Below are 27,868 nucleotides of genomic sequence, written 5' to 3'. Positions count from 1 at the left end.
TTGAAGTGATTTTGAGCTCAAATTGCTTACAAATGAATAAAACCACAATAAAGAACCATATATATAGTGAACAAAATGAGATAAGACAATGGTGAAAAATGAGAGTATGAGATTGGTAACCTTTACAATAGAAGAATCGACGGAGGAATCGAAGAAATCGACGGAGGAATCAAAGAATGGATGGAGGAACAATGGAGGGAGGGAGGAAGCAAGAACACTAGTGCGGTGAGCTTCAAAATGTGCTGAGCTCGGGTTCGGGGAGGAAGGAGACGGCCGGGATATAAAGGGGGACCTTTAGTCCCGGTTGGTGGCTCCAATCGGGACTAAAGGTAACTTTCCAACCCCGGGCGCAGCCACGACCCTGGAGTAGACCTTTACTCCCGGTTGGAGCCACCAACCGGGAGTAAAAGTAAACCTTTAGTCCCGGTTGGTGGCTCCAACCGAGACTAAAGGTCCCTGCCACCTCTGTCTGGCGCAGTAGCCGTTGGGCAGGGACCTTTAGTCCCGATTAGAGCCACCAACCGGGACTAAAGGTATCTCTAGTCCCGGGCGTAAAAAATTCCGGGACTAGAGCCCATTTTGACCGAGGATCAAAGGTCTGTTCTCTACTAGTGAAAGAAGGATAAGCAGGTTGATAAATCCAGAACAGTTCTAACTGATTTGGTACTTCTTAAAAGATCTTCACATAATTTAATATATGCAAAGAAAGACTTTGAAGAATGCACTGTGTCAACTATTTTCTTGTAAAAATAATTAAGCTCATTCTGATATGGTTTCAGAGTAATAGAAGACGTCTCAATCTATGTTCGAAAGGGAGCTACTTATCAATCATCACTTTGGGGAATTCATAGACTACAATGGGCGAAGGAACGATAGCGACTGACGATATAGCATAGGAAAGCCTTGATGGACAGGCGATCTGTTAGACCATGGGATTTTCTCCTTCAAAGAACTGATTAAAATCAGCACAATTATAAATTATTGATCTTAAAATCAGTGTAATTGCACAGTAACAAATCAGACATCAGGAAGCACTAGCAGTAACCGTGACAATCAGGGAGAGGGAGGATCTCACACCTAGTGCGACCGCTGCTGTGACACCGGTGCGTACCAGCGGTCGACCTCGGCGGCGGCGTTGTCCTCGGCCTTGTGTAGTGTGGCGTGCAGGAGGACGAGGACGAGGCCGATGAACAGCGAGGAGAGGATGTTGGTGGTGGGAACTCTCTGCATGGGCCGCTCGGGTCAGGCGGAGGCGTCGGGGAGGAGGGAGGAGCGACGGGCTCGGTGCCGCCTCTTGAGCGATGGTGGCGGCAGGCGAGGGCGGCGGCGCCGCACGAGGGCGTGGGCGAGGCAGCGCTGGCTAGGGCTGCGGCGAGTGCAGGGTAGCCTCGTGTACACCTTTGGCGTGGGGGCTGGGGTTCGGGTGCATGAGCTGTCTTGGGGGGAGGGAGGGGGCGACAATTACCATACTAACCTTCGACGCATAAAATTCCTTAGAGCTAATAACTTCACTAGGAACCAAGAGGCACCAAGAAGTACCCTCAACCACAGTAAAAGAGCTCATCCATTGTATATCTTTACTAGTTTACTTTGAAAGATAATAATATGGCTTAAATTATACTAATCATCTGCTAATACCACTGTTAATCTGCTAATAAACTGCATCCGCGAGCGTGGCTCTGGAGATATGGAATTCATCCATGTTTCCCGTGAGCTAGGCTTGCTGGGCACTTTTGCATCCATGGGGTCAGGCTCGAGGTATCAACGAGGCAACCAAACATGCAACACTTGTATCTACGGAGCCTGACTGGCCGGCATGAATTACAGGCAACCAAACACGGTGCATGCTGCTTATTTCTAGTTGTGAGCTTGATCTGTATCAATGCATGCCAAATAAGTATGGGGACGACTTTTGCACAAACAAACCACAAATCGATCGTTTATAAATTTATTTAAAAGCACACAGAGTGAGTAACAATGTAGTAACAAATAAAATACATTTCTTCACACTCGTATGTATATATAGGATGACACAACAATCAGCTGACACACAACTGAGAAATGACACGCCACACCAGAGCACACGAGACAGGCTACTGGAGCACACAGCTAGCATAAGCTGAGTGGAGTTCAGCAAGCGCTAGCGCTTCTTTATTTGCCAAAGCTTCAAACAGCAAACTTGAGCAACAAAACCGAGACCAATATAATGCACCTGGCGTACGAAGCACGTAGGGCCACACACCCGACACCAATGCCACGGCGAAACCAAGCAGAACACAAAGCACACAGGCACGTCCAAACCAAGCCAGCGGAAGCGAAAAACAGAACATCCGGGGCGCAGCCGGCAGCACGCTACGGGCAGGAGCAGGCCGGCCGGGAATGCATGGTTGATCGATCGGTAGCCTTTCTTTTATTACCTGCAGGAGATCGAGGAGAGCGATCGAGTGGTCAAACTCGACCTGGAATTCTTGTGCACCAACTTTGCATTATTAATTGTGTGTACAGATAGTGATATATATTACTAGCATCCATCGATATACGGTAGGTATATATGAAGGTGGCGTGGAGAGGGACGGTGACAACCTACGCACCTGAGTGGAGAGCCCCTGATCATGGTCTCCTTATAATGCCGCGAGTGGATTGGCTTGTAGTATCTGGACTGCTCCCTGGAGTCCCATCTCAGCTTGTCCCACCATTCCTTCTCACAGTCGCAACTCACCACCTTGTTGCCGTGAGTAAGGGGCAGTCCCCTGAGGCTCCAGCAGCCTCTGATTTTGACGGTCTCGAGGTTGGGCGCATATATTCTGATCGGCACTTTAGGCAGTGTCCAAATCACTATTCCATACAGCTTGGGGAGCTCGTGAAGGCAGAGGTGCTTCAGCTTGGGAAGCAAGCTCCCCCGAGGATATGGAAGAAATGGTAATAACCCTGTGTACCATGCCATAATGAGTGAATAAGACATCTTGAACAGTGCAAACCTAGAATTTTGCGAAAGGGTATGCCACACCAATATTTTTACATGCAATTCGATAAAATCTATTTAATAATTCAGTAAATAATTATAAAAATTTGCTTCAATATTTTGGTACGTATAGGTACTAAATAGCATAAGAAGTCCTAAATTCAATGGCTAGGTTCAAAATTTGCACAAAATACGTTATAAATAGTCAAAAACACTATTTAATAGTTCAAAATATGCATTAAAAAATCTTACAAAACTATTAGATCTGCACAAAATACAATGCGAATAGTTCAAACACTATTTTAAAAGTTCAAAATATGCATAAAACAATCTTACAAAACTACTTTGTCTGGCATATGCTTACAACACAATTTAGCAAATACGTCACGCTCCACTAGGCTAGTACAATGCAAGGTTGTCTGTATCTCGATCCATATTCTCAATTCTTAAGATACGATGACCCTACCAAGTTGAAACAATAAAGATCCTATCATTTATTGTGAATTTTACAGAATCCCGATCCTACATAAAAAATCTATTGTATTTGGATGCTATGATCCCCAAATACTATATATTAATTTACATTAACGAGTTTAAAAATGACTAAGTTGTGATAAAACAATATATGAAGTTGAGGTGCATTGAAAATTATGTCAATAATTGCACATAGAATTAAAAAAGTCAAATAAATCGATCGAAATCAATATTATATACTTAAACCTTTACAATATATTATAAATCTTGTATAAAATATATAACTAATAAAATCCAATGGAATCCCATTAGTACGTTTCAATCCTATGATCCGATATTATCAGGCAAAAAATGATCCTACCTAGGATCTCGATCGTAACAGCCTTGGTACCATGTTATTTTTAGTAGGGACAAAGTATATTATCTTAAGTTAATTTCTACATGTGTTGGGAGTTTGGACTGTGATATGTTATCCCCAGAACGGCCTCAGAAGTGACCATTTCTGTGTTTATGAATTTAAACTTCATACGAGCCTTGGAGTAGAATTTCATAAAAAAAAGACATGACACTTTACAGAACGACTAATATAAGTGATAATGAAACGATGCTAAAGTGATGTCTCTTTTATCTTTAGTGCCATTACATTTGGTGATGTGTTTCACGGGGCTCAATAAAAAGAGGAGAAATATAGAAAAATAAATGATTAAGTATATTATCTATAGTTATTAACTCCTAGAGGAGATATAAAATTGGAAAGTAAAAACTATAGAGAGAGAGAGAGAGAGAGAGAGAGAGAGAGAGAGAGAGAGAGAGAGAGAGAGAGGGTTTAAAGGCGAAAAATTAATGTGAGGAGATCTCAGGACACAACAAAGAGGAGATAAAAAATAAAAAAAAAAGTAAAATTGTTACATGCAATTGTGTAACCTCCATTTAATAATTCGGTAAATAATTACAAAAATTTGCTTCACAACTAAGTTCAAAAGTTGCACAAAATACAATACAAATAGTCCAAAAACACTATTTTAATATTCCAAAATATGCATAAAAGAACCTTACAAAACTATTTTGTCTGGTGCATTGCAAGCACGTCACGCTCCACTAGGCTAGTACAATGCAAGGTTGTCAGTATCTCGATCCGTATTCTAAATTATTATGATACTATGACCCTACCTAGTCAAAACAATACAGATCCTACCATTTATCGTGAATTTTTACAGAATCCCTGATCCTACGTGAAACCTCCATACGATCCTACATAAAAATCCATTCTATCTGGTTACTACGATCACCTGATACTATATAATAATCGACATTAACGACTTTTAAAAAGACTGAGTTGTGATAAAACACTATATGAAGTTGAGGGGAATTGAAAATTGTCAATAATTGCACGTAGAAGTAAAAAAGTCAAATAAATTAATCAAATTCAATATCATATACTTGAATCTTTGCCATATATTTCAAATATTGTATATAAAATATGTAATTTGTAAAATCCAATAGAATCTACCATGTTCCTATGATTCGATATTACTAGGCAAAAAAATGATCCTACCTAGGATCTCGATCCTAGCAACCTTGTTACCATGTTACTTTTAGTTAGGACAAAGTATCTTTAGTTAATTTTTTAAAGGTACGGCCGGTGTTGGGGGTTTGGTCTGTTATATATTATCCCCGAACGGCATCCGAAGTGACTTTTTCTGTGTTTATGAATTTAAACTTCATATGCGAGCCTTGGAGGATAAAAAAGTGGAAAGTAAAATCTAGAGATCTTACGGGACACAACAGAGAGGACAAAAAAATGGAAAAATAAAGTGAGGAGATCTCAGTCACGGGACACAACAAAGAGGAGATAAAAAATAAAAAATAAAAGTAAAATGGTTGATGAGGACTCGAACTAAAGACCCTCTAGTTCAAAATGAGGAGCTTACCAGGTGCGTCACGCGTCTCGAAGACCATTTTGGGTGCGCCACGCGTCTTGAAGACCATTTCGAGGTCACCACAATACATGATCTCGAGGGTCTCCAATCTTTTAAAGGCCGCGCGAATCCAAGGGAGAGCGTGAGACAGCCTGGGGCAGCAGTAGAGGTGCAACGATGTGAGGCCTGAAAATACTGGTGCATGACCAAACGCCAAGTCCATGACGTATCGTGCATTGGTGAGATGTGCCGCCCAGATTGTCCTCAGTTTGCCAAAGGCATGACGGTCACTGCAGTTGAAGTTAAGGACACATTCCAACTTGGGACACCGCTCGACTCGGCACCACTCGAGCTTATCCCATTTTGATTCTGAACAAGCTATTCGGGTGATGAACAAGCTATCATGCACGTGCAGAATCTTAGGGCCTTCACATACAAATCCCGGAATAGTAATCTCATTATTCCCACCTGCAGCAGCATCAGTAGTGTCTTCTATGTGCATGTAGCAGCCTCGGGATGACACACCTGGGGCAGGAGGACACGTGGACATGATTGCCGAGTCATCAGCTTGTTGCTGCTGCATGCCACTGGCGGCGACATCTGCCTTTGTTGCATAATAATTATCTTGGTCTACTTCAGCTTGCAGCCTGCTACCAGCATCCGAAGATGATGGCATCCTTGTTGAGATATCCAAATGCACATCGTTGTCATCAAAGTAATCTTTGACAGGCTCAAGCGACCCAAGGAGTCTTGCATCTCTTACACAAATATACCAACTACATCCGGCATGTGATCTGCTGCTTCCTGTATCATCTTCCAACTTTTGGGTGGTGTCAATGCGAAGCTTGCCCAAGTATCTTTTTCCACTGCCTTTGCCATCACCTGCTGCTGCTGCTGCTGGTGGTGGTGGCCATAGGATTGCTCTAAGCTTCACACAGTCAAGCAGGAGGAGCTCGTCGAGCTTCGGGGCCATCACTGCACTCAGATCCAGTGTTTTCACCGCTGCACCAGAGAGGTCTAGGCTACACAGGTCCGGAAAGGACCCACTCAAGAGTAGATTCTCCGGTTTAGCCCACCCTTTCAAGGATATCTCTTCCAAAGAAACACATGCATCAATAATGACGGTATCTAGGCTGCTGCAGCTGCTGCTTTCCACAGATAAACTATCCATGCATCCATCATTTCCTGACAGCTCAAGGTGCTCCATCTTGTCCTTGCCCGACAACAGGTATGTCCGTTTGCTGGAGTTGGTCTTGGACTTTGTTACACGGAGCTTTCGGATATTGTGCAGCCGCCCATGCAACGTGTCCATGTCGAACGCCTCTTGTCCCATCACATGTAGCTCCCTGAGTTGAGCCATGAAATCCATCATCTTCTCAGACAGGAACTTGGAGCTTGAGTAGCGCACGTCCAGCACCCACAGCTTTTCGAAGCACCGCCGGATGTCCTCTTCATTCGCTGCTTCGTCTTTGCTAATGCTTTGCTCCTGGCAATGGTCAAGCCAGAGAAACCTGAGGCTATGGCAGCAGAGGAATGGAGGCGATGTGAGGCTGAATGTGCATGCTGATAGCTTGAGCACACAAAGCTTGTCATATTGTTGGAACATGCCTTTAGGAATACGGCCAAGCTGATCCTTAATCAGCGTGGATCCATAAGCTGGTGAAGTCCAGTATGCCATCCGCTTCTGCAGGCGCCTGACCACCGGAGATGCCGGCAACTGCGGACTCTGGTGATAGTCTGCATCCAGCCACATCTCGCGCTTCAAAGCATCACAAGATAGCCACAACGTTTCAGCTGCAGCATCATCACTGCCGACGACATCTCCCTGCTGTAGCTGTATGATGCCATCGCATATCCAGTAGTTGCAACCATGGGTGGCCAGATCATAGTCGATCAAGTGGCCACCCATGCCGCAGAGCCTCATCGTGTACAGGAAGCAACCGGCAGCTGCTGTTGGCCAGTCGATGCCGCCAGTACTGATCATGCCCTTTGCAACTTCTTCTGCCTCGTGACGCAAAATCTTGCAAAAATTGTCCTCGCTGAGGTTAGTGGAGGTTGCTGAGAGAAAAACATCTGTTGATGATGCCGTCTTGCTCTCCAGGGCCATGTCAACCTTCATCCGAGGGTAGAGCCGGAATCCTCCTTGGAATGACCACAGGGCCTTGTTCCATGAGTACCCAGACAATGGGAAGCCGAAGCTTTCAAGATCAATCTCCTCGCAGCTCCCGTTGTTGAAGATCACCAAGAACCTTTGGCCCAGCTGCTTCTGTACGTGTTCATATATCTCCCTGGAGACCTTGGGTATCTCGAGGCGCGAGCCCTGGCCCACACCCCGGTAGTCGTCCTCCTCGTCTTTTGCATCAAACATCCCTATCACATGAGCGGGAAGCTGAAGCTGCACCGCGAGAGCCCTCTGCACCGCTCTCCTGCTCTCCCACTTGGAGCAGTCGATGTGGATGATCTGTGAGAACTCCTGACCAGCGCTGAGGCGTTGGCCTACGGCTCGGAGGACGGCAGATGCCCCCAGTCCATCCCAGCCGTCAAAGTAGATGACATTGTGCCAGACGCTGCCGGTGGCGCTTCTAGCAGTACTGGTCGCGTCATCGTACTCCTCCTTAAGTCGTTCGAGAATTCGATTGACAGCTCCGTCGATGGTGTCAGCATTGATAACCTGCAGCCAATGAATGCATATATGCGTCAGTCCCCAGTTGCAAACAAAGTCATCAACTTGCGTTCTGTGTCTTCGATGCACACGGCGAGCAAGATCAAGAAGAAAAAAGAACAGTCACATAAATGCAGTTTCAATTCTTGCAAATAAAGTGCGCATATATTTATTGGCCAGGTAACACAAGTGAATTCTTTATCTAGGACTTGATGGCAGCAATGACCATGGCTGCCTTAGCTTCATTATATAGCAAAATGCAAACTTGGTTCACAAGATATAGCTCCTCAACCACTACAACATATTCTAACTGTATAAAGCAGATGCTAGGGTATCCTTAATCTAAGATATAAGAGCTGAGTACAGCTTTAACTGAGAAAGCACTAGGCTTGTCTCTCAATTCTCCCCCTAAGCCTTGTGCTCAGCCGGTTTCAATAGGATTCTTTACGAGCGTTCTTTCAATCTACTATTATCTAAAAATAGTCAAGTTATTAATGACCGGACGAAACCAAGAAATAACCCCTTATGTGCGAAATTACAGAAGATCCCGTTTAAGATCAAACAATTCCATCAAATTGAGTACGACTGTATGTGTGATAGCATCTACTATACCAGGAATATCAATAAACCCCATTCTTGCAATAATCGATCGAAGTAATGGGGCTTCTTTTGTGGTGATAAATTGCCTACTTAACTCAGTGGTAAGAGTATTGCTTTCATACGGCGGGAGTCATTGGTGAGAATATTAGCTAGCTGATAAGAGGTGCTGATATGGTTTGCCTTGACTGTCCCATCTTCCAAGCAGCTTCTGATGAAATGGTACTTGATTCTGATGTGCTTGCTCCTCTCATGGAAGCTGGGTTCTTGGCCAGAGCTAGAGCAGACTTGCTATCCACCCTCAACTCCACTGCTTCGACTTCCTTGCCGAGCAGCTCTCCTAGAAGCCTTGACAGCCACAAAGCTTGTGTAGCAGCATTGGTGGTGGCAATGTACTCAGCTTGAGTGATTGCCAGCTGAACAGACACTTGCCAAGGAAGAACATGGTTCCACTTGTCCTCTTGCTTGCGTCGATGTCGCCGGCGACGTCATAGTCGCAGTAGCCGACGAAGTGCGCCGTGCCGGGGTCCCTTGCATAGTGCAGACCACAGTCGAGGGTGCCCTCCACATAGTGAAGAATGCGCTTGATAGCCCTACTAGTGCTCCACCAGTGGGCCGCACCATGAACTGGCTCACATACCCGACGACGAATGCCAAGTCCGGCCAGGTATGCACCAGGTAGCGTAGGCTGCCGATGATTCATCGATAGTGCGTAGGACCCACCTCCTCCGTTGTGTTGTGATGGGTTAGCCTGAGCCAATCCTTCATCGGGGTGTGGGCTAGGATTGCAGTCGTCCATGCCGCCCAGCTCGAGATGCGCTTGGCATAGTGCGTCTAACAGAAGGTGATGCCACTGGCATCCTGGCCACCTCGATTCCAAGGTTGAAGCAGAGTAGCCCAAGTCAGCTCATGTCGAACGCCATCTTCATCTACGCCTTGAGGGCCTCCACCTCCTTCTCATCCATGCTGGTGATGATGAGGAAGTCGACGTAGATGCCGACAAGCAGGACAGTGCACCCACTGTCCCACTAGTACACCGCTGCCTCATGCGCTGCTCTGCTAGAAGCCCATCTCCTTGAGTGTGGCGTCTAGCTTCGCGTTCTAGGCACACAGGGCCTGACGCAAGCCGTAGAGGGCCTTGTGCAGGTAGTACACCTTCCCTTCTTGCCCTAGCGATGGCGAACCCTAGGTGGCTGGCAGATGTAGACTTCCTCCTTGAGGTGCACCGTTGAGGATGGCAGACTTCACGTCCATGTGGTGGACGTGCCACCCTTCCTGAGCCGCCAACGCGAGGAAGACCAAAACCGAGTCCATGCGTGCAATGGGTGTGAAGGTGCCGTTGTAGTCGATCCCCTCTTGCTGAACTGAAGCCACGCGCAACCTAGCTTCGCCTTGTGTTTGATCACCGCCCCCAGCTTCATCCTTTTTTAGCTTGAACACCCACTTGAGGGTGATGGGGCGGTGGCCGTCAGGTAGATGAACGAGCTCCTAGGTACTGGTTCTACTCGATGGACTTGAGCCCTTGCTTCATTGCAGCGCGCCACACTAGGTCCCATTCAGCTTCAGCATAGGTAGCAGGCTCGCAGGCAGTGCGTCAAGTGGAGTTGGATTTCGAGGTTGCGCTGCACCAGGGGCTGGCAATGCCTGATCACCGAGAATGTTGGTCATTGTCCAATAGTGCACTAGAGTGTCACCATACGCGGCGTCGAGACTGATCCTTGTCGTCCTCTAGCGGTGTGGTGAACTTGGGCACGGGTTGTCCGCTAAGGCCTGGTGTCGCTAGCCAGTGTAGCTGGTGAAGCAGGTGCTGATGTCGCAGAGGGAGTAGAGGCCAGGGGACGCAAGTGGTGTAGCAGGCTACGATGCCAGTGGAGTAGCAGCCGACTTAGGTGTGCCCACAGAAACCTCCTGGTCTGGGGTCGGCAAGCGTGGTGGAGCTAGTGGCGTGCGCGATGTCAATGCTGATGAATCGGACACCGACGGAGATGCACTCTATGCTCCCCCAACTCCCCTGAGCCACGAGTAGTCAATACGAAGTCGGTCGTCACAGGTGTCGTGCCCCTAGTGCCTCCCTTCGTCCAGTCCTAGCCACGTCCTTGTTGATGGTAGATTCACCCTACTTTTACACCATCAAAACCGTCAACAAAACACCTTTCTACGGAGCTAACAAGCAAAAACATAGTGACTTAGGTACAAATAACTTGGTTCCACATGTACATGTTATTATTTGCTTGTAGGTACACAATACATTAGTTTTGGGTGGCTAGAGGCCCCACCTTGGTGTCGGGCGATGGCCATATGGGCCCACTGGCCCCTCTCAAGCTTCCCATGATCCTCCCACACACTCCTAGAGGCAATCTCCACCCTTGGATCACAATGTCCTCTTCTCTCATTGGCTAAAGAGGTGAGCACATGGATTCATGGGCCCACAACGAAGCAACCGACGTGACAAAGGTGACCAACATCCACTATGAGAAGTGGGACAAGCTTCTAGAAGAAGGAGGCAGGGCCCACCAGTCATAGGGGGGTCGGCCGACCCCCCCTAAGGGGGCTACCACCTCCCATTCTGCATCATACCCATCCTATGACATGTGGGACATGCTTCTAGAAGAAGGATGGAGGTCCCACCTGTCAAAGAGGCATCGGGCGACGCCCACATGGTGGCTAATCCAGCTCAACTTTCTTCCACCGTCCTCTATGCATGCCTCCATGCATCCTACCACATCCACACCGTTGATCAAAGATGGTTCAAGGTCAGTTTGATCCAATGGACCTTGATGGAGGTCACCTAGGATCGCTGACGTGGCACTCCCTGTCACTCTAGCTATAAATACCCCCCTAGGCTTCATTCTCACTCATGACACATTAGAGTAAACTACTCTTTTTTTGGAACAATTAGAGTAAACTGCTCTCTAGTAGCTTTTAGCGAAGCTCTACAGTAGTGCTATGCAATTAGGGAGAGAGTGAGGGAAGTCTTCAGGAGAAAGCCCCGGGCCTGTCGGGAGCTTCTCCAAGGTGTACCTTGGATGGATGCTATCTTCTTGTAAGTAATACATCTGAGTACTTTATAGTATTTGATATTCTAGTCTCTGCTAGTAGTTATATAACTTGTCTTACTTGTGCACCGCTTTACTTTGGTAGAGTGCTCTAGCCTCATTAAGGGAACTTAGTGGGCCAAGGTTGGAGTAGTAAGTGTAGTGTAGATGTGGTGTCTAGACTATATCTTAGCTTGTGTATACCGCTTGTCGCACAGGATAGATAGTGGTAGCTAGCAGGATGGTGACAAGCCCTGTCTAGTCTCTGCTAGTCCACCATGTGTTTAGGCAAGTTCTTAAAAGGTAGGTCCCCTATAACAAGGTAGCCGCATCGGATAGGGTTTCACCCCTATTGTTCACCTATCGCCTCCTCTAAGCGAGGGGGTGATAAACCCCTTATAACTAGCTATCTTTACCAGATATCATTGCTACAAAGATCCTCTCTACCCAAGCTTCATAGACTCTTTTATATCAGTCATAGGACGATCTTGATCCTTAGTTAGTTCACTTCACAGTTCCCCTGTGGAAATACTGATACCTAGAATACTCCTACTGAAGGCTACACTGACAACCGTACGCTTGCGATTTACTCGTTTGCCACTTTAGGTGTCAACAAGCTTTTTGGCGCTATTGTCGTGGAACGGTAACTGTCTTAACTAGAATCAAGTCATTTGAGTTTTCTTTGTTTGATCAAACCTTTCTTTCCACATAGACCAATGGATCAAACACCTATCTTCGAGTATGCTGCTCCATCAGGCCCTAGTTCATGCCAAGCCATTTTGGCTATTCGTTATGAGCTTCATCTGAGTCCCATAGCGATGGTTCAGGAGAAGCCTTTTTCTAGGGACGAAGATGAGAACCCCTATACACATCTACGTGACTTTGAATAGCTGTGCTCATGCATACACATTCAAGGCATGAGGCAAGATACCCTTAAGTTGAAGCTATTCCCGTTCTCTTTGACGGGAGTAGCCAAATGATGGTATTCTCACCACGTAGGGAGTGTAAAAGGAGAATGGGAGAAGTTGCAATCAAATTCTATCTAACTTTCTTTCTAGTTCCCCGCGTTGCTCGTCTTCGAGTAGAGATCCTAACCTTTAAGCAAAAGGAGAAGGAGTCTCTAGGTGCGGCATGGGCCCGTCTCACAGATTTAGTATCATCTGGCCCTGATCTAGCTATAGCCGAGCCAACTCTACTTGCAACACTTTTACCTCAGTCTTAGCAAAGATTCCATAGTTTCTTGATATAGCCTCAGGGGGAGCATTCTTGCATCTCCGCATTAGTGAAGGGAAGGATGTTCTTGTGAAAATTCTTGAGAACACCCCTACACTAATGTCTATGATGAAGTCCCCGAGGAGGAGGAGAAACTAGCCCCTAAGGTAGAAGAAGGGACATGGATAGCTTGAAATCTTACCCTCCACATCCCAAGATTCAGCTATCGAACCTGAACCACCAACCCCGAACATTCTAAGGGAAGAAGAAATTCAACCTTTGGAGTTTCCTCTTGATATCGAGGACAATCTATTTTTCGACTTCGGAAATGCCTCGAATGAACCCGTGTAAAAGAAGTCTTCTGTTCGAAAAGCTCCTAATTGCCATATTCCAGATCGCCTCAAGGAACTCTACCTCCAGGAGATAATCCAAGAGCTTACATCTATTATGAGCAACAAGTGGCTTAAGGAGGCCGAAACTTCACCTGAAGTAATTTGGATTCTTTTGTCCTCCACATCCATTCCTTGTTTCATAAATAGAACAGCCTTGGACTCTCTTATGATCCTGCCATTGGAGTAAGCATCATGTCTAAATCTTTAGCAAATGCACTCCTAGGAGAGGACCCTCTGGACCTGACCCATAAATATCTCAAGTTGCCTTCTAGGCAATTGGTCGAGAGCTGCGGGATTGCACAAACCATTCTGACCACAATTAACACGATCAACGTCCTCTTGAATTTCTTTATATTTGATATAGAGGAATTTGACTTGTTAATTGGGCACCCGCTCATGAAACTCCTTGATGGATATTATGAGGGGAGCCTTAAGGGTCATCTCAGAAAGAACTTTAGCCTTTCGATTCTGCTAACCAATTTTACAAATTCCAAGACGGAATCAAATCCTGAGCCCGATACAATGGAGGAAGTGATGGCCACATCTCTTCTAGAATCTTCTTTACCCAATCTAGAAGATGCTAAAGATTTCATCCAAGAAGAATCTGAGCTAGAAGAACGCTTAGACTTGGAGAAATCTGAGCTCCCATCCAAACCTCCCATCAAACTCAAACCCCTTCCGGTCTCAAGTATGATTTTCTCAATGGTGACCGTGAGGCCCCCATTATCAATAGCGACAAACTCTTTGCGGAGGAGACCTTCAAACTTCTCACCATCTTAGAGAAGCATCAATCTATCTTAGGCTGCTCTCTTCAAGATCTCAAGGGAATTAGTCCCGCTCTTTGTGCACATCGCTTCCCTATCGTGCCCAGTGGCACACTTTCTAGGGAGCCTCAAAGGAGGCTCAATAATGCGACGAGAAAGGTAGTCAAGAAAGAGGTCCTAAAACTCTTGCACGCGGGCATAATCTACCCTGTTCCCAATAGCAAGTGGGTTCGCCCCATACAAGTGGTACCTAAGAAGGGAGGTATGATGGTCGTTCGAAATGACAAGGACGAGTTGATTCCTCAACGAACCATCATGGGTTGGAGGATTGCATAGACTACCGAAAACTTAACAAGGCTACAAAGAAAGATCACTTTCCGTTACCCTTCATTGATGAAATGTTGGAATGACTTGCAAAGCATTCTTTCTTTTGTTTCCTTGATGGGTATTAGGGTTATCATCAAATTCCTATCCATCCCTATGATCAAAGTAAGACCACCTTCACATGCCCCTATGGGACATATGCATATCGATGAATGTCTTTCGGTGTATGCAATGCCCCTGCCTCATTCCAAAGGTGCATGATGTTCATCTTCTCTGATATGATCAAGGAAATCATGGAAGTCTTCATGGACAATTTTTCTATCTATGGTAAGACTTTCGATGAATGCCTTGAGAATCTGGACCGGGTCTTACAAAGGTGTGAAGAGAAGCACCTAGTCCTGAACTGGGAAAAATGCCATTTCATGGTTCGGGAAGGCATAGTGCTAGGACATAGAGTGTCCGAGCATGGGACAGAGGTGGATAAAGTTATGATAGAAGTCATAGAGCAACTCCCACCTCCCATGAATGTGAAGGGTGTTCACAGTTTTCTTGGGCATGCTAGTTTTTATAGGCGGTTTATAAAAGATTTCTCTCAAATTGCCTATCCTTTAACAAACTTGCTTGCTAAATGATGCACCCTTTTACTTCAATGATGAGTGCTTAGATTCTTTTTACTACCTTAAGAAAGCACTTGTTTCCGCTCCAATCATTCAACCCCCTGATTGGACGCTTCTTTTTGAGATCATGTGTGATGCAAGTGATTATGCTGTTGGTGCTGTCTTAGGACAAACAAAAGATAAGAAACATCATGCAATCTCATATGCTAGCAAAACCTTAACTAGGGCCACAATTGAATTATGCAACAACTAAAAAAGAACTTTTGGCTGATGGTTTTTGCTATAGACAAGTTTAGATCTTACTTAGTTGGAGCTAAAGTAATTTTTTATACCGATCATGCTGCTCTAAAATACCTGCTCACTAAGAAAGATGCTAAACCTCGTTTAATAAGATGGATCTTGCTGCTCTAAGAATTTGATCTTGAAATAAAAGATAAAAAGGGAATAGAAAATTATGTTGCCGATCATTTGTCTAGAATGCAATTCAAAGACGCACTAGGATTTGCCCATTGACGACTTCCTCCGGGACGACACACTCCTCAAGATCACGGACTCCAACCCCTGGTACGCGAACATAGTTAATTTTATGCTTGCAGGCCATGTACCACCAGGGGCAAACAAGAAGAAGCTCATTCCAAGAAAGCTGAGTACACCTATGGGTGAGCCATACCTCTATAGAGTTTGTGCTGATGGAGTGTTGAGGAGGTGTGTGCCCATGGATGAAGCAATTAAGATCATAGAGAGATGTCATGGAGCAGAATATGGAGGCCACTATGGAGCATTCAGAACCCATGCAAAGATTTGGCAAAGTGGTTTCTACTGGCCAACCATGTACAAGGATACACAAGACTATATCTGGAAATGTGCAAGGTGCCAGAAGCACGGGAACATCAACACCCGTGATGCAATGCCACTCACCAACAATCTGCAAGTCGAGCTCTTTGACGTATGGGGCATTGACTACATGGGACCTTTCCCCAAGTCAAAAGGCTATGAGTACATCTTGGTGGTGGTGGAGTATGTGTCCAAATGGGTAGAAGAAATACCCTACCGCAATGTAGATGCAGTACACTCAAAAAGAATGTTCCATGAAGTTATTTTCCTAAGGTTTGGCACCCCAAAATTGGTCATAAGTGATGGGGGATCACACTTCATCGATAAAGGCTTCCGTAAATTTTTGAAGGACCAAGGCATAAGACACAATGTTGCAACTCCATATCACCCTCAGACAAGTGGTCAAGCAGAAACATCCAACAAACAAATCAAGAACATTCTACAAAAGACCGTGAATGAGATGGGTACAGCTTGGAAAAACAAGTTACCTAGATGCACTATGGGCATACAGGACATCATACAAGACACCAATTGGTATGACACCATACCAACTTGTATACGGAAATGACTTGCCATCTACCCGTTGAATTAGAGTTTAAAGCACATTGGGCCATGAAGCAATGGAACATGGATTTGCAAGCCTCAGGGAAAAACAGAAAGATGCAAATCTCTGAGCTAGAAGAGTGGAGAGAGAAAGCCTACCACAATGCCAGAATCTACAAGAAAAGAACAAAGAGATGGCTTGACAAGAGGATCAGGGTGAAAGAGTTTAGCCCAGGAGACAAGGTCTTCATGTTCAACTCAAGGGTCAAGCTATTTGGCCATGGAAAACTCAAAGCAAGTGGGAAGGACCATTCCTCATCGTCAACGCTGCGATGCATGGAGCCGTCACGCTTCAGGACGACGATGGCAACATATTTAAGGTAAATGGCCAAAGACTTAAATTTTTCCATGAACATGAGCCACTAGAACAAGAAGTTGACTTGTTAGAATTCATCCTTAATCCTAAATTAACATAACTAAAATCTACATGTCTTTACTTCTTGTTTTTATTTAGTTTTTGCACTAGTTTAGAATTCACATAGGCTAGACTTGTCTCCAACCCAAAAAGTTGGCCCCGGTTAGCCCCATAAGGCCATCGGGAGACGGCCCAATGAGGGCAACCTAGACCACCATTTGGAGGATGCATAGAAGAGAGTAAGAAGAGCCTCGAACCATGTTCACCTAGGTCCTAGTTCCACCAGATAGGTGTTGGGCGAATGGCATCAGGGAGCCATCTGGCTCAACCCTAGTCACCCTGAATGTTGCACAACGTTCATAGAGTGCGTCCCCAGTCGCAATCCTCAGTGAAAACAGGGGTTGTGAACGTTGGCACGGCTCTTTTTAGTCTCTCCTCCCCTTCTTCCTTCTTCCACCTCACCTCCTTTCACCATCAGCAGAATTCCTTCTTCCCTTGAGCCTCCAAGCCACCAGAGCACTCACCACCATGGCCCCCACTAAAGATCATGGCAAGATGCCCATTGTTCCCTTTGGTGAAGACCCTTCCAACCATCCAAACACCCATCCAGAGAGCCAAACCGCCGTTGTCCCACCTGGCCGTTGTCCCACCTGTCGGAGGGCAGCCAGGCGCCATAAGGGCATCGGGCGACCCCAAAGAGGTCGGCCAAACATGCCTCGGCCCTCCATCCAGTCCCACTCTACTCTGCAGTCTCTGTCGCCACACAGAGGCCTCACCAAGCCACGATCTTAGGCAACAACGCCCAAGAGGCCTACCACAGGCCAATTGGGGCTCAAACCGAAGGGCCCCGAGGTGAACGTCAACAAGGGGGTGGAAATCCCCAATTGCTATCCCTACAACAAGGATCGGGATGAGTTCTAGCACGCCCTCATCACCTCCTTGGGGGACGTGTCAAGTGCGGAGTACACCCACTCCTACACGCCTCGACGCCCACCATCATGAAGAACCGCAAGATCATAGGCGGTGGGCTGGGGCGTGGCAAGGTCTTCATACGCCCGATCACCTTCGATGAGAGGAAAGCGCTTCGGGAGTCGCTGGAGTCTGCAAGCTCCCCCAAGACGGTCCAGCGGACATGTGATCCACCGTCGATCAACGGTCCATCGGGGCGCTTTGAAGACGAGGATCGCGTTGAGAAGAGTCATGTAGAGAGGCTCCTTCGTGTAGTTGCTACACTTAGGAACAATAATATGGCATTAGAAGAGCGAGTAGCGGAGTTGAGAATGGCTCACTTTGATTTGGAAGACAACTTCCGCGCTCTTCGCATTAGCACCGATGCGAAGATGAAGCGCCTCGCTAAGGCCTTAGGGAAAGAGGACCTCCTCTTTCCACCCTCTCCCTCGGCATCTTAGTCTCTTTCACAATAACTTAGGCACTTAGGTTTATTTTGTTTCATTTCCTTTATTTCATTCTCATCATTGTAACATGTGCCTATGAGTAGTTATTGAATTAATGAATTTTTTTGGTTCTGCTGGTGTGTTGCCACCAGCAGAGCCCCTGCACTTGACATCTGCTTTGTTTCTGTGATCCAGCACACTTTGAACTAAGTGTGGGGGATGTCGGGCGACCCCCCACTAACACCTTGACACAGTCACGAACATGCCATCGGTGGTGTTCACTGCAAAATACGGCTGTACATCAAAATTGGGCCGCAACAACTACTTTTTGGCGTCGGGAGACGTCCCAATGAACACACCACCAAAAAGCGTCAGTGCAGGAATACGTCTTCAAGGGTAAGAACGCGCTTGGCAGTCACCGAAGTGGCCAGAGGCACCAAAGTGGGTCGCTCGACCCCACCATGGACCCTTGGGCCCACCAGTCAGCGTCCACTCTGCTTCGACATCCTTCTTGACTGGTTTGCCACGCTCGTTTCCCCTTTTGGTACAAATTTCTTTTACCTTTGCTTATTTCCTTTTTAAAATAACATAAAATAAAAATAAAAACAAGAAGATCCGCATCTAGAACATAAAGTTTGAGAGACTGACATGATTTATGACATTAGAAAGAGAGAAGCTTCATAAATTTTATTTCTTGCATATGCTTATGCTTGTGGGAGATATATTTTGATAGGAACATTATATTGACTAAGTTATTGACTAATGTGATATAGTTCTTAGCTCATGGTTCATACCTTTTCTATTCGTAAGTGCTTGGAAGTTTATTTTTGAAAATGTCATAAAACCATAGTGTCACTTACTCCTTAATAGTGAAAATTCCTACCAATGCCACATATGGTCATACATGTTCAAAACACTTCTTCTTGTGCTGCTTGTCGTTGTTTTGAGTTTAGTCAAACCTTGTTGACCCTTGTTGAGAATTTTGTCATGTTCCCAAGATCAAGATCACATACACACCACATACACATGCTGCTTCTACACTAGAAGTACGCAAAAAAACATGCCTTTCATTTTCCACCAAATAAATACTCCAAGCTTAGTATGATCTCTTTCTGAAATTCTTGCAAAAGAGATATGGCTATGTATTCAAAGAGAGAGAGAGAGAGAGAGAGAGAGAGAGAGAAGAAAATGAGCAAGAAAAGCTCATGAAAAAGAAGAAAAAAAAAGAAGAGATAGCCATATCTCAACCAATCATAAGTGAGAGAGACCATGCTTGTTCAAGGAGTACAATAAAGTCCATCATCATTTTCCACACACTTGTACATCTTGATTTAGGATTATGACATTCTTCTCCTCGGATCCTTGTTTTGACTTTACAATACATGCAATGCAAGTATACTATCATGTTTATCCCTACCTGAGCTCCACATAAGCTTGATAGAAGTAGGATGAAACAAAAGAAGGCAAATTCATGCTATGCCTTGGTAAGAAATCACACACCTCTTGAGTGATTTGAGAGTGCTATTTGAGGAGTAAGATTGAACTATGTGCTCCCTTTTGAAAAAAAAGTTTATCAAAAACTCTAAGCACTAAGATGTGGAAATGGGAAGATGACTTTGCTTTGAGGACTGCTCCATTTTTCAACATCTGAAGGGTATATGTTCGACAGTGCCACATAACCCACTTGTATAAGATATGTCTTGAATAAAGCTTGTGTTTGTTGTATATCTTGAAGATCTCATAATCATTGTTTGCTTTTCTCTATAACCTTTACTCGAGGACGAGCAAAGACTTAAGTGTGGAGGGTCTTGTTGATGATAGATTCACCCTACTTTTACACCATCAAAACCGTCAACAAAACACCTTTCTCAGGAGCTAACAAGCAAAAACATAGTGACTTAGGTATAAATAACTTGGTTCCACATGTACATGTCATTATTTGCTTGTAGGTACACAATACATGAGTTTTGGGTGGCTAGAGGCCCCACCTTGGCATCGGGCGATGGCCATATGGGCCCACTGGCCCCTCAAGCTTCCCACGATCCTCCCACACACTCCTAGAGGCAATCTCCACCCTTGGATCACAATGTCCTCTTCTCTCATTGGCTAAAGAGGTGAGCACATGGATTCATGGGCCCACAACGAAGCAACCAACAAGGTGACAAACATCCACTATGAGAAGTGGGACAAGCTTCTAGAAGAAGGAGGTAGGGCCCACCAGTCATAGGGGGGTAGGCCGACCCCCTAAGGGTGCTACCACCTCCCATTCTGCATCATACCCATCCTATGACATGTGGGACATGCTTCTAGAAGAATGATGGTGCCACCTGTCAAAGAGGCAGTCGGGCGATGCCCACATGGTGGCTAATCTAGCTCAACTTTCTTCCGACCGCCTCTATGCATGCCTCCATGCATCCTACCACATCCACACCGTTGATCAATGATGGTTCAAGATCGGATTTGATCCAATGGAGGTTATTGGAGGTCACCTGGATCGCTGATGTGGCACTCCCCCTCCCTCTAGCTATAAATACCCCCCTCCTAGGCTTCATTCTCACTCATGACACATTAGAGTAAACTGACTCACTAGTAGCTTTTAGCGAAGCTCTGTAGTGTGCTATGCAATTAGGGAGAGAGTGAGGGAAGTCTTTAGGAGAAAGCCCTAGGCCTATCGGGAGTCTTCTCCAAGGTGTACCTCGGCGGATGCTATCTTCTTGTAAGTAATACATCCGAGTTCTTTATAGTATTTGATATTCTATCTCTGCTAGTAGTTATATAACTTGTCTTACTTATGCACCACTTTACTTTAGTAGAGTGCTCTAGCCTCATTAAGGGAACTTAGTGGGCCAAGGTTGGAGTAGTAAGTGTAGTGTAGACGTGGTGTCTAGACTATATCTTGCCTGTGTATACCGCTTGTTGCACGGATAGATAGTGGTAGCTAGCAGGTGGTGATAGCCCTGTCTAGTCTCTGTAGTCCACCATGTGTTTTAGGCAAGTTCTTAAAAGGTAGGCCCCCCATAACAAGGTAGCCGCATCGGATAGGGTTTCACCCCCTATTGTTCACCTATCGCCTCCTATAAGCGAGGGGGTGATAAACCCCTTATAACTACTATCTTTACCAGATATCATTGCTACAAAGATCTTCTCTACCCAAGCTTCATATGCTCTTTTGTATCATCATAGGATGGTCTTGATCCCTAGTTAGTTCACTTCACGTTCCCTGTGGAAATACGATACCTGGAATACACTTGGTGAAGGCTACACTGACAACCGTACGCTTGCGGTTTACCCGTTTGCCACTTTATGTGTCAATAGTCCTTCATCGAAGATCGACATCGCGCGCCACGCGCATGTGCTAGGGCACTGGATCAAGGATGCGATACGCCTTGGCGCCCTTTGCGTAGCCGATGCAGACGCCGAGGCTTGCTACGATCATCTAGCTTGCTGAGCTGGTTCAGCTCCTTGACATAGGCGATGCAGCCAAACGTCCGCAGATGCCCCACCACCGGCGTGTGCCCGTGCCATGCCTCATAGGGGGTCTTTCCTGTTGAGAAGATGAACAACGGCAGTGGTGGAGCCAGGATTTCATGGCTGGGTATTCCATGTACAAAAATTTTCCCAAACAAATGTGCAATAGTAATAAGCAAAGTACAAGTTTTCAACATAGTGGTATAGTGCCATTGTCTCTGAATGAAGAATGGATCTGCCTGCCGTGTGCTCACCTTGCTTGTTGCTTCAACCTTCAAGCTTGAGTTGGGACTGGGAGGGACGTAGGGGGCCGAGGGGGAGGTCCGGAGTCGAGAGTCTAGACCGCTGGTGAGTGGTAGCCACCGGCAGGCGCGGCGCTGGCCGCTGGGGTTGGGGCACTGGGCGTGTAGGGGCACAGCAGGGCTGAGGGGGCGAGGCTGCCTGCTGTCGGAGGATGAACCGAGGGGGATAGGGGAGGCCGCTATGCCACCGGCCGCTCGTAGCCCCACTGATGCATGAGCGAAAGACGGGAGACAGAGCAAGTACCATGGGAGGCAAGGTGCAATGAGCGTTATGGGTTTCTCTTCCTTCCTGAGCTACTGCTGCTAGTTTCTAATAGGATTATGAGCCATATTTGTAACATCTGATAAACTACACATGCTATACCATTATACATACATACAAATATTTATGTTTGTTACCAAAATCTTAGGTATTCCATGGACTATAGGGGAATACCCCTAGCACCGCCCCTGAATAGCGGTCATCATGGCCTCTCCCCAATACGCAGCCAAACATTCCTCTTTGCTTGAGCAGCGCGCACGCCGTCGCCACCACTGTCTGGTTCCTACACTCAACCACCCCATTCTACTATGGCGAGTAGGGGGTGGAGAAGTAGCGCTAGATACCTTCATCTGCGCAGTAGGCGGCGAACTCCATGGCGGTGAACTCCCAGCCGTTGTTAGTGCGTAGCACCCAGAGCTTGTGGCTGCTCTCCTTCTCCGCGACCGCCTGGATTTGCTTGATGGTGTCCGCAAGTGCTCCCTTGGTCGGCAGAAGGACTGCCCATATGATGCGGGACGTGTTGTCCACCAGAGCAGGAAGTAGCGCCGCTCGCCTAGAATCGCTGGCTTCACAGGGCCACCTAGGTCATCGTGGACGAGCTCGAGCTGCTCCTGCGCGTGGTACAGAGCCTGACAAGGGAAGGGGCGCCTCCTCTGCTTCGTGACGACGCAGGTGTCTCAAAGCTGCTCGACGTGGTCGATCACCGGCAACCCCGTGCATCATCTCCTCCTTGCCCAGCTTCTAGTGCCTCAAAGTGGAGATGGTTGAACCGCTCGTGCTAGCGCCACGCCTCATCATCTCCACGCACAGGCGGCGCAGAGTGGCTGAAGCACCTTGAGACAAACAACATAGAGGCAGTTCGGGCCGCGGCTGACCTTGACTGAGAAGACGACCTTGCCGGTCCCAAATCCGAAGGATGCCCCGATCGATCTCCACCTTCGATCTGCTCTCGTCCAGCTGCCGAGGCTGATGATGGAGTTACGAAGCACCAGGATGTAGTAGATGCCATGCAGCACCCATGTGCTCACCAGGTCTTGGCCGTGAATAGGATGGAGCTGACTGCCCTGAATATCACCAAACCTGACCTGAGCCATGAATGCTACGGTCCAGGTAGGAGAAGAGCTCCTGACAGCCGATCATGTGGTGGGTGGTGCCACTGTAGAGGTACCAGCCATAGAGCTTGTTCTCCCTGGAGCGGTGCCTAGGAAGACTCATGCGCACGGCTCATCGATGTGGAGGTTGGCAGCGGCAGGCATGACACAGAAGGTCGAAGCTTTCTCCTTACCTCTGCCTTCCTCTGTCTCTAGCTCGAGGAAGCCGTGCGCCAGAAATAGAGCAGGCTCCTCCTCCTCTGCTTGCGCCATGTGAGCCACGCCATAACGCTCACGTCGAGGCTAGCGACAGTCCTTGGCCTAGTGGTCTAATCCATTGCTAGTTGAGGCAGGTGTCGTCGTGGGTCACCTTGCGTTCGTCGCCGACAACGCCTGCCTTAACTCCTTGACCGCCATCATCACGATCGCCCTTGGCCTTGTCCTTCTTGTGCGGATGCCGACGTCGCTCCTTGGGGTTGCTGGAGGCCTCCCCCTTCTTCTCCTTCTGATCACGCGAGCCACTGCTCCTCGGTGTAGAGCAGCTTGTCACTGATGGCGACCAGCTTGATGGGAGGCACCTCCTCATGATCTTCCACTGCCTTCAGCCTCCCTATCACCTCCTCGATGGAGAGGTCCTCAAAGTCGAGGAGCATCTCCATCGCCAGCGCGATCTGGGAGTACTTCTTTGGGATGATGCACAGAAACTTCTCCACCGCCCGCACCTCCATGAGGTCGACGTCGCCGTGCTGAGCCATCTGCTGCATCAGACTGGAGAGGTGGAGAGCAAATTCAGTCAACTTCCTTACCGGGACGGAAGGCTAGGCGATCCCAGTCTTGGCGGAGCCGCTCCAGAGTCGCCCGACGGACATGGTCGACGCCGATGCGCGCTGTAGCTATGGAGTCCCACGCTTGCTTGGCGGAGGCCTTGTCTGCGTGGGTTGCTCCTAGCTCTAGGGGAACGGCGGCAAGGAGAGCCTCGAGCACCCGCCGATCATCGTGAAAGTCGACGACCCCGCCCTCGATGGTGTCCCAGAGTTGCTGGGCCTGCATCTTAACCTTCATCAGCAGACTCCACTCGTTGTAGTTCGTTTTGGTGAGCATCGGCCATGGCGTGCCTGCTCTGGACTCCTTGTACATGGTCTGGACGACCGGCGACCGGCCACGGTGTCCGCGACGTCGCTCTGGTGATGGCGACTCGTGATGTGGCAGTCGCTCCACCTTCGAGCGCAAAGCAGCAGACGCAGCCGCTAAAGCCTGGGCCACGGCCGCAGCCTGCCTGGCCATCTCAGCCGCGCGCATGGCCGCCTGCAGCAAGCGAGGCGTGCGCGGCGTCTGCCACCGCGCTGGCGGCGGCACGGGCCCTGCACTTGCTGGAAGTGCCGGAGAGGTTGGAGTGGTTGGACATGGCTCTCTACTCTCTCAAGAACAACCTAGGCTCTAGATACCAATTGTTGGTCAGGTAACACGAGTGAATTCTGGATCTAGGAATAGATGGCAGCAATGACCATGGCTGCCTTAGCTTCATTATATCGCAAAAAGCAAACTTGGTTCACAAGATAGCTCCTCAACCACTACAGCACATTCTAACTGCATAAAGGAGATGCTAGGCATATCCTTAAGCTAAGATAAGAGCTGAGTACAGCTTTAACAGATAAAAGATTAACTAGATAACTAGATACATTTAGAGAGAAGCACTAGGCTTAACTCTCAATATTAAGTTGAAAGTTGAGATAAGAAAAAAGAAAAGAGAATGCTTGGTAATTGTTTTAATTACCTCGGTATGCATTATGAATTGGATTGGGTTAACCGGCCGGTCAGCTCAATCGCCTCGACTGCCGAGGAATCTCTATGGCGTGCGCGTAGCTACTTGATCTTCAGATATGATGCTGCTATATCCATTTCAAATTGAACAGGATCCATTTTGTTGCAGATCTAGCCATCGGTTGTTCTGTCGGCTGGTCTGCTGGTGAATACAAAAACATGCATGAGGGAGCAATTAATATATATTATCCAGAGTAGCATGAATTCATATGGTTTTTGTGCATGCATATGCATGATCTATCATCAGTTGTCCGTGTACGTTCGATCGATGATCACAGGCAGATGAAGATCAATCAAGGATAATAAGTAAAGGAGAAGTTAAAAGAACGCAACAACTACCCCAAACACTGCATCATCATCCATGTTTCAACTTCAACTGGAACGGATCCATTTCAGTTCAATATCTAACCCATCGCTGCTTGATTTTGGTCCCTCCGCTGATCTGGCCAACAACACAAAGCACGCATGAAGGAGCAACTCATTTAAATCATACAGGTGCATTGCATGCATTATATATAGAGAGAGTTTGTGTACATGTTAATACATAAACGCACCAGAAATGGACTTATATATATGCAATGAAAGAGATCGCGCAGAACAAGTTGAACACATACCTCAACTACGTTGAATATAATCGGCACGGCCCAGTAGTAGTGTGATGACAACAGAAAGTCAAATAAATCGAACCAAAACTCCAGTATAACGACTGGTATATGTGATCTGGATTCAGGACGACGGACCGAGAGATCGAGACAGCAGAGGCAGAGATGGCTCAGACGCGAGAATGTAGTAGCTAGATGGAAAAGCAAAGGGCCAGGCCAGTGGCACAATGCCGCGGAGACAAACTTATTTGGTTTTGGGCAAGTGGTGCATCCAGGTTTGCTACTTTTTTGCGTCCATATGTATGTGTTCATCACACCACAATAGTCCTTTGCTGGTACTCCATCCGTTCCAAATTATAAGTCATTTTGACTTTTTCGGTTCATCCATATGCCTAGGTATAGCAAAATAGATGAACCGAAAAAGTCAAAGCGACTTAAAATTTGGAATGGAGGGAGTACTAGCTAGCTACCTAGCTAGTCAAAGAACGAAGGATCTTCTAAAGGTAAAGATTAGTTACCTAATTAAGTGGCAAAGCACAGAGCTGTCTGCCCTTTAATTATCGCCTGCGGCCTGATTTGATTATCCTGCACTACCTAATTGAGCAACTTTTATGCTTTATTAGCGAGACTCCCAATAATAGGTGAGAGAGCGAGAGCCTAGAGAATGTAGTAGCTAGATGGAAGCAAAGGGATCGGAGGGAGGGGCCGGAGGAACGGAGATAAACTTATTTGGTTCTGGGCAAGTGTGCATCCATCCACGTTTTCTACTTTTGGGTGTCCATATGTGATATTGTGATCATCACCACAATGTTACTTTGCTTGTACTAGATAGCTAGCTAGTTAGAGAAGGATCTTATAAAGATTAAAACATTAGTTACTTACACTACTACATAAACGCTTTTTAGGGGCGGTTTGGTCAGCCGCCCCTACCAAACCGTCTCTACAAATCATGCATTTGTAGGGGCGGTCCTAGGCCGCCCCTACAAATCGATTTGTAGGGGCTGTTATAGTATCAGCCGCTCCTATAATACTTGTTTGTAGGGGCGGTTTAGTCTAAAACCGCCCCTACAGTACGTTTTTCCGCCAAAAAAAATTCAAATTTACAATTCAAATTCGACCAGAACATTGTTTGTTTCCGCGTATTCCATCCAGCGTTTACGTTGCCGAATGCTCCGCGACCAACATGAGCGAGAAAGCGAGATAATCCCGCCGAACGCCCCACGACCAACGTTCTGAACCGCGTTCGCTCAAGAGTATTATATAAACTACAAGCACAAGAGTATTATATAAACTACAATTACAAGTTCAATTCATAAGAATATATACAATCCATCATTAAATAGACATAATTCACAAGGTAAAACCAATGTCAAATTCCATACATATTATTATCAACGTCCTAGAGCTAGCCTTTCAGTCTCACGAAGGTGTTGGTACTGAGGATTTCTACCTAAGTCAGACTCTCGGTCATGGTAGGTGCCTTTGACGTATACAATCTGGTCCAATATGAAGTTGCAAAGGTCACCGACGAGCTCTAAGAGTTGGTCATCCTTGTGTGGCTCTTTTTCATTTATTTCTCTTCTTTCCACTACAAGAGAACAAGTTTCGGTTTAGTATTTTATACCATGTATGAAGTTTTTATACTATGGGTGAAGAGGTTCAAACTTACCCTTAAGGGGTGTCACCTGTAGGCACCGGTGTTACTCATCATAGAACATATATAGTATCCACAATGTACACTTCCTAGGCTTCTACTTGGGGCACTGTGTGTTTTGCATATGAAAATGTTAAGTAATGCTTTTGACAGCCATGTAATGGAGTACTCAAGAAGTAAGTTACACTTACCGCACATAGTATTTTTATAGCCAGCTTTTCCTTCCTTGTTGGATCATGCCTTCCGTGATGTTTAGTGACATAGAACCTAAATGCCCTGTTCGAATTATTTTAGCAAATACAACTTGTTAGTATCCAAAAGTGAACTTTACAACTATGTATACAAACATATAAGCTAATGAGGATTGTTGATATGTATACGTCTTGAGAATCGATATGAAGTCTTTGTATGTCACCGGGTCCCTATCTATTGAATCAAAGACCCATGTCATGCTCCTCCCGACATCGACGCCTATACAAATCCAGTGGTTGCTACATGGATTTAATCATAGAACTAGATAAGCT

At 46.6% G+C, this 27,868-nt stretch overlaps 1 protein-coding gene across 1 annotated transcript; it reads right to left on the bottom strand.

The window, feature by feature from the left end:
- Positions 1-2,054: 2,054 nt before the first annotated feature.
- On the bottom strand, positions 2,055-25,819 carry LOC136490063 (uncharacterized). The gene is made up of 6 exons (XM_066486555.1): positions 25,703-25,819; positions 25,428-25,530; positions 25,042-25,230; positions 5,368-8,026; positions 2,592-2,928; positions 2,055-2,417 (listed from the first exon to the last, which is right to left on the bottom strand). The coding sequence occupies exons 3-6, from the start codon at positions 25,051-25,053 to the stop codon at positions 2,414-2,416; spliced, it is 3,012 nt and encodes a 1,003-aa protein (XP_066342652.1). The 5' UTR covers positions 25,054-25,230; positions 25,428-25,530; positions 25,703-25,819; the 3' UTR covers positions 2,055-2,413.
- Between the last annotated feature and the right edge of the window lie 2,049 nt (positions 25,820-27,868).

The sequence above is a fragment of the Miscanthus floridulus genome, chromosome 10, assembly GCF_019320115.1.
Source record: "Miscanthus floridulus cultivar M001 chromosome 10, ASM1932011v1, whole genome shotgun sequence".
NCBI classification, from domain to species: Eukaryota; Viridiplantae; Streptophyta; class Magnoliopsida; order Poales; family Poaceae; genus Miscanthus; species Miscanthus floridulus.
Note: the sequence above shows the minus strand (reverse complement) of the source record. Positions and strands in the feature narration are given on the sequence as shown.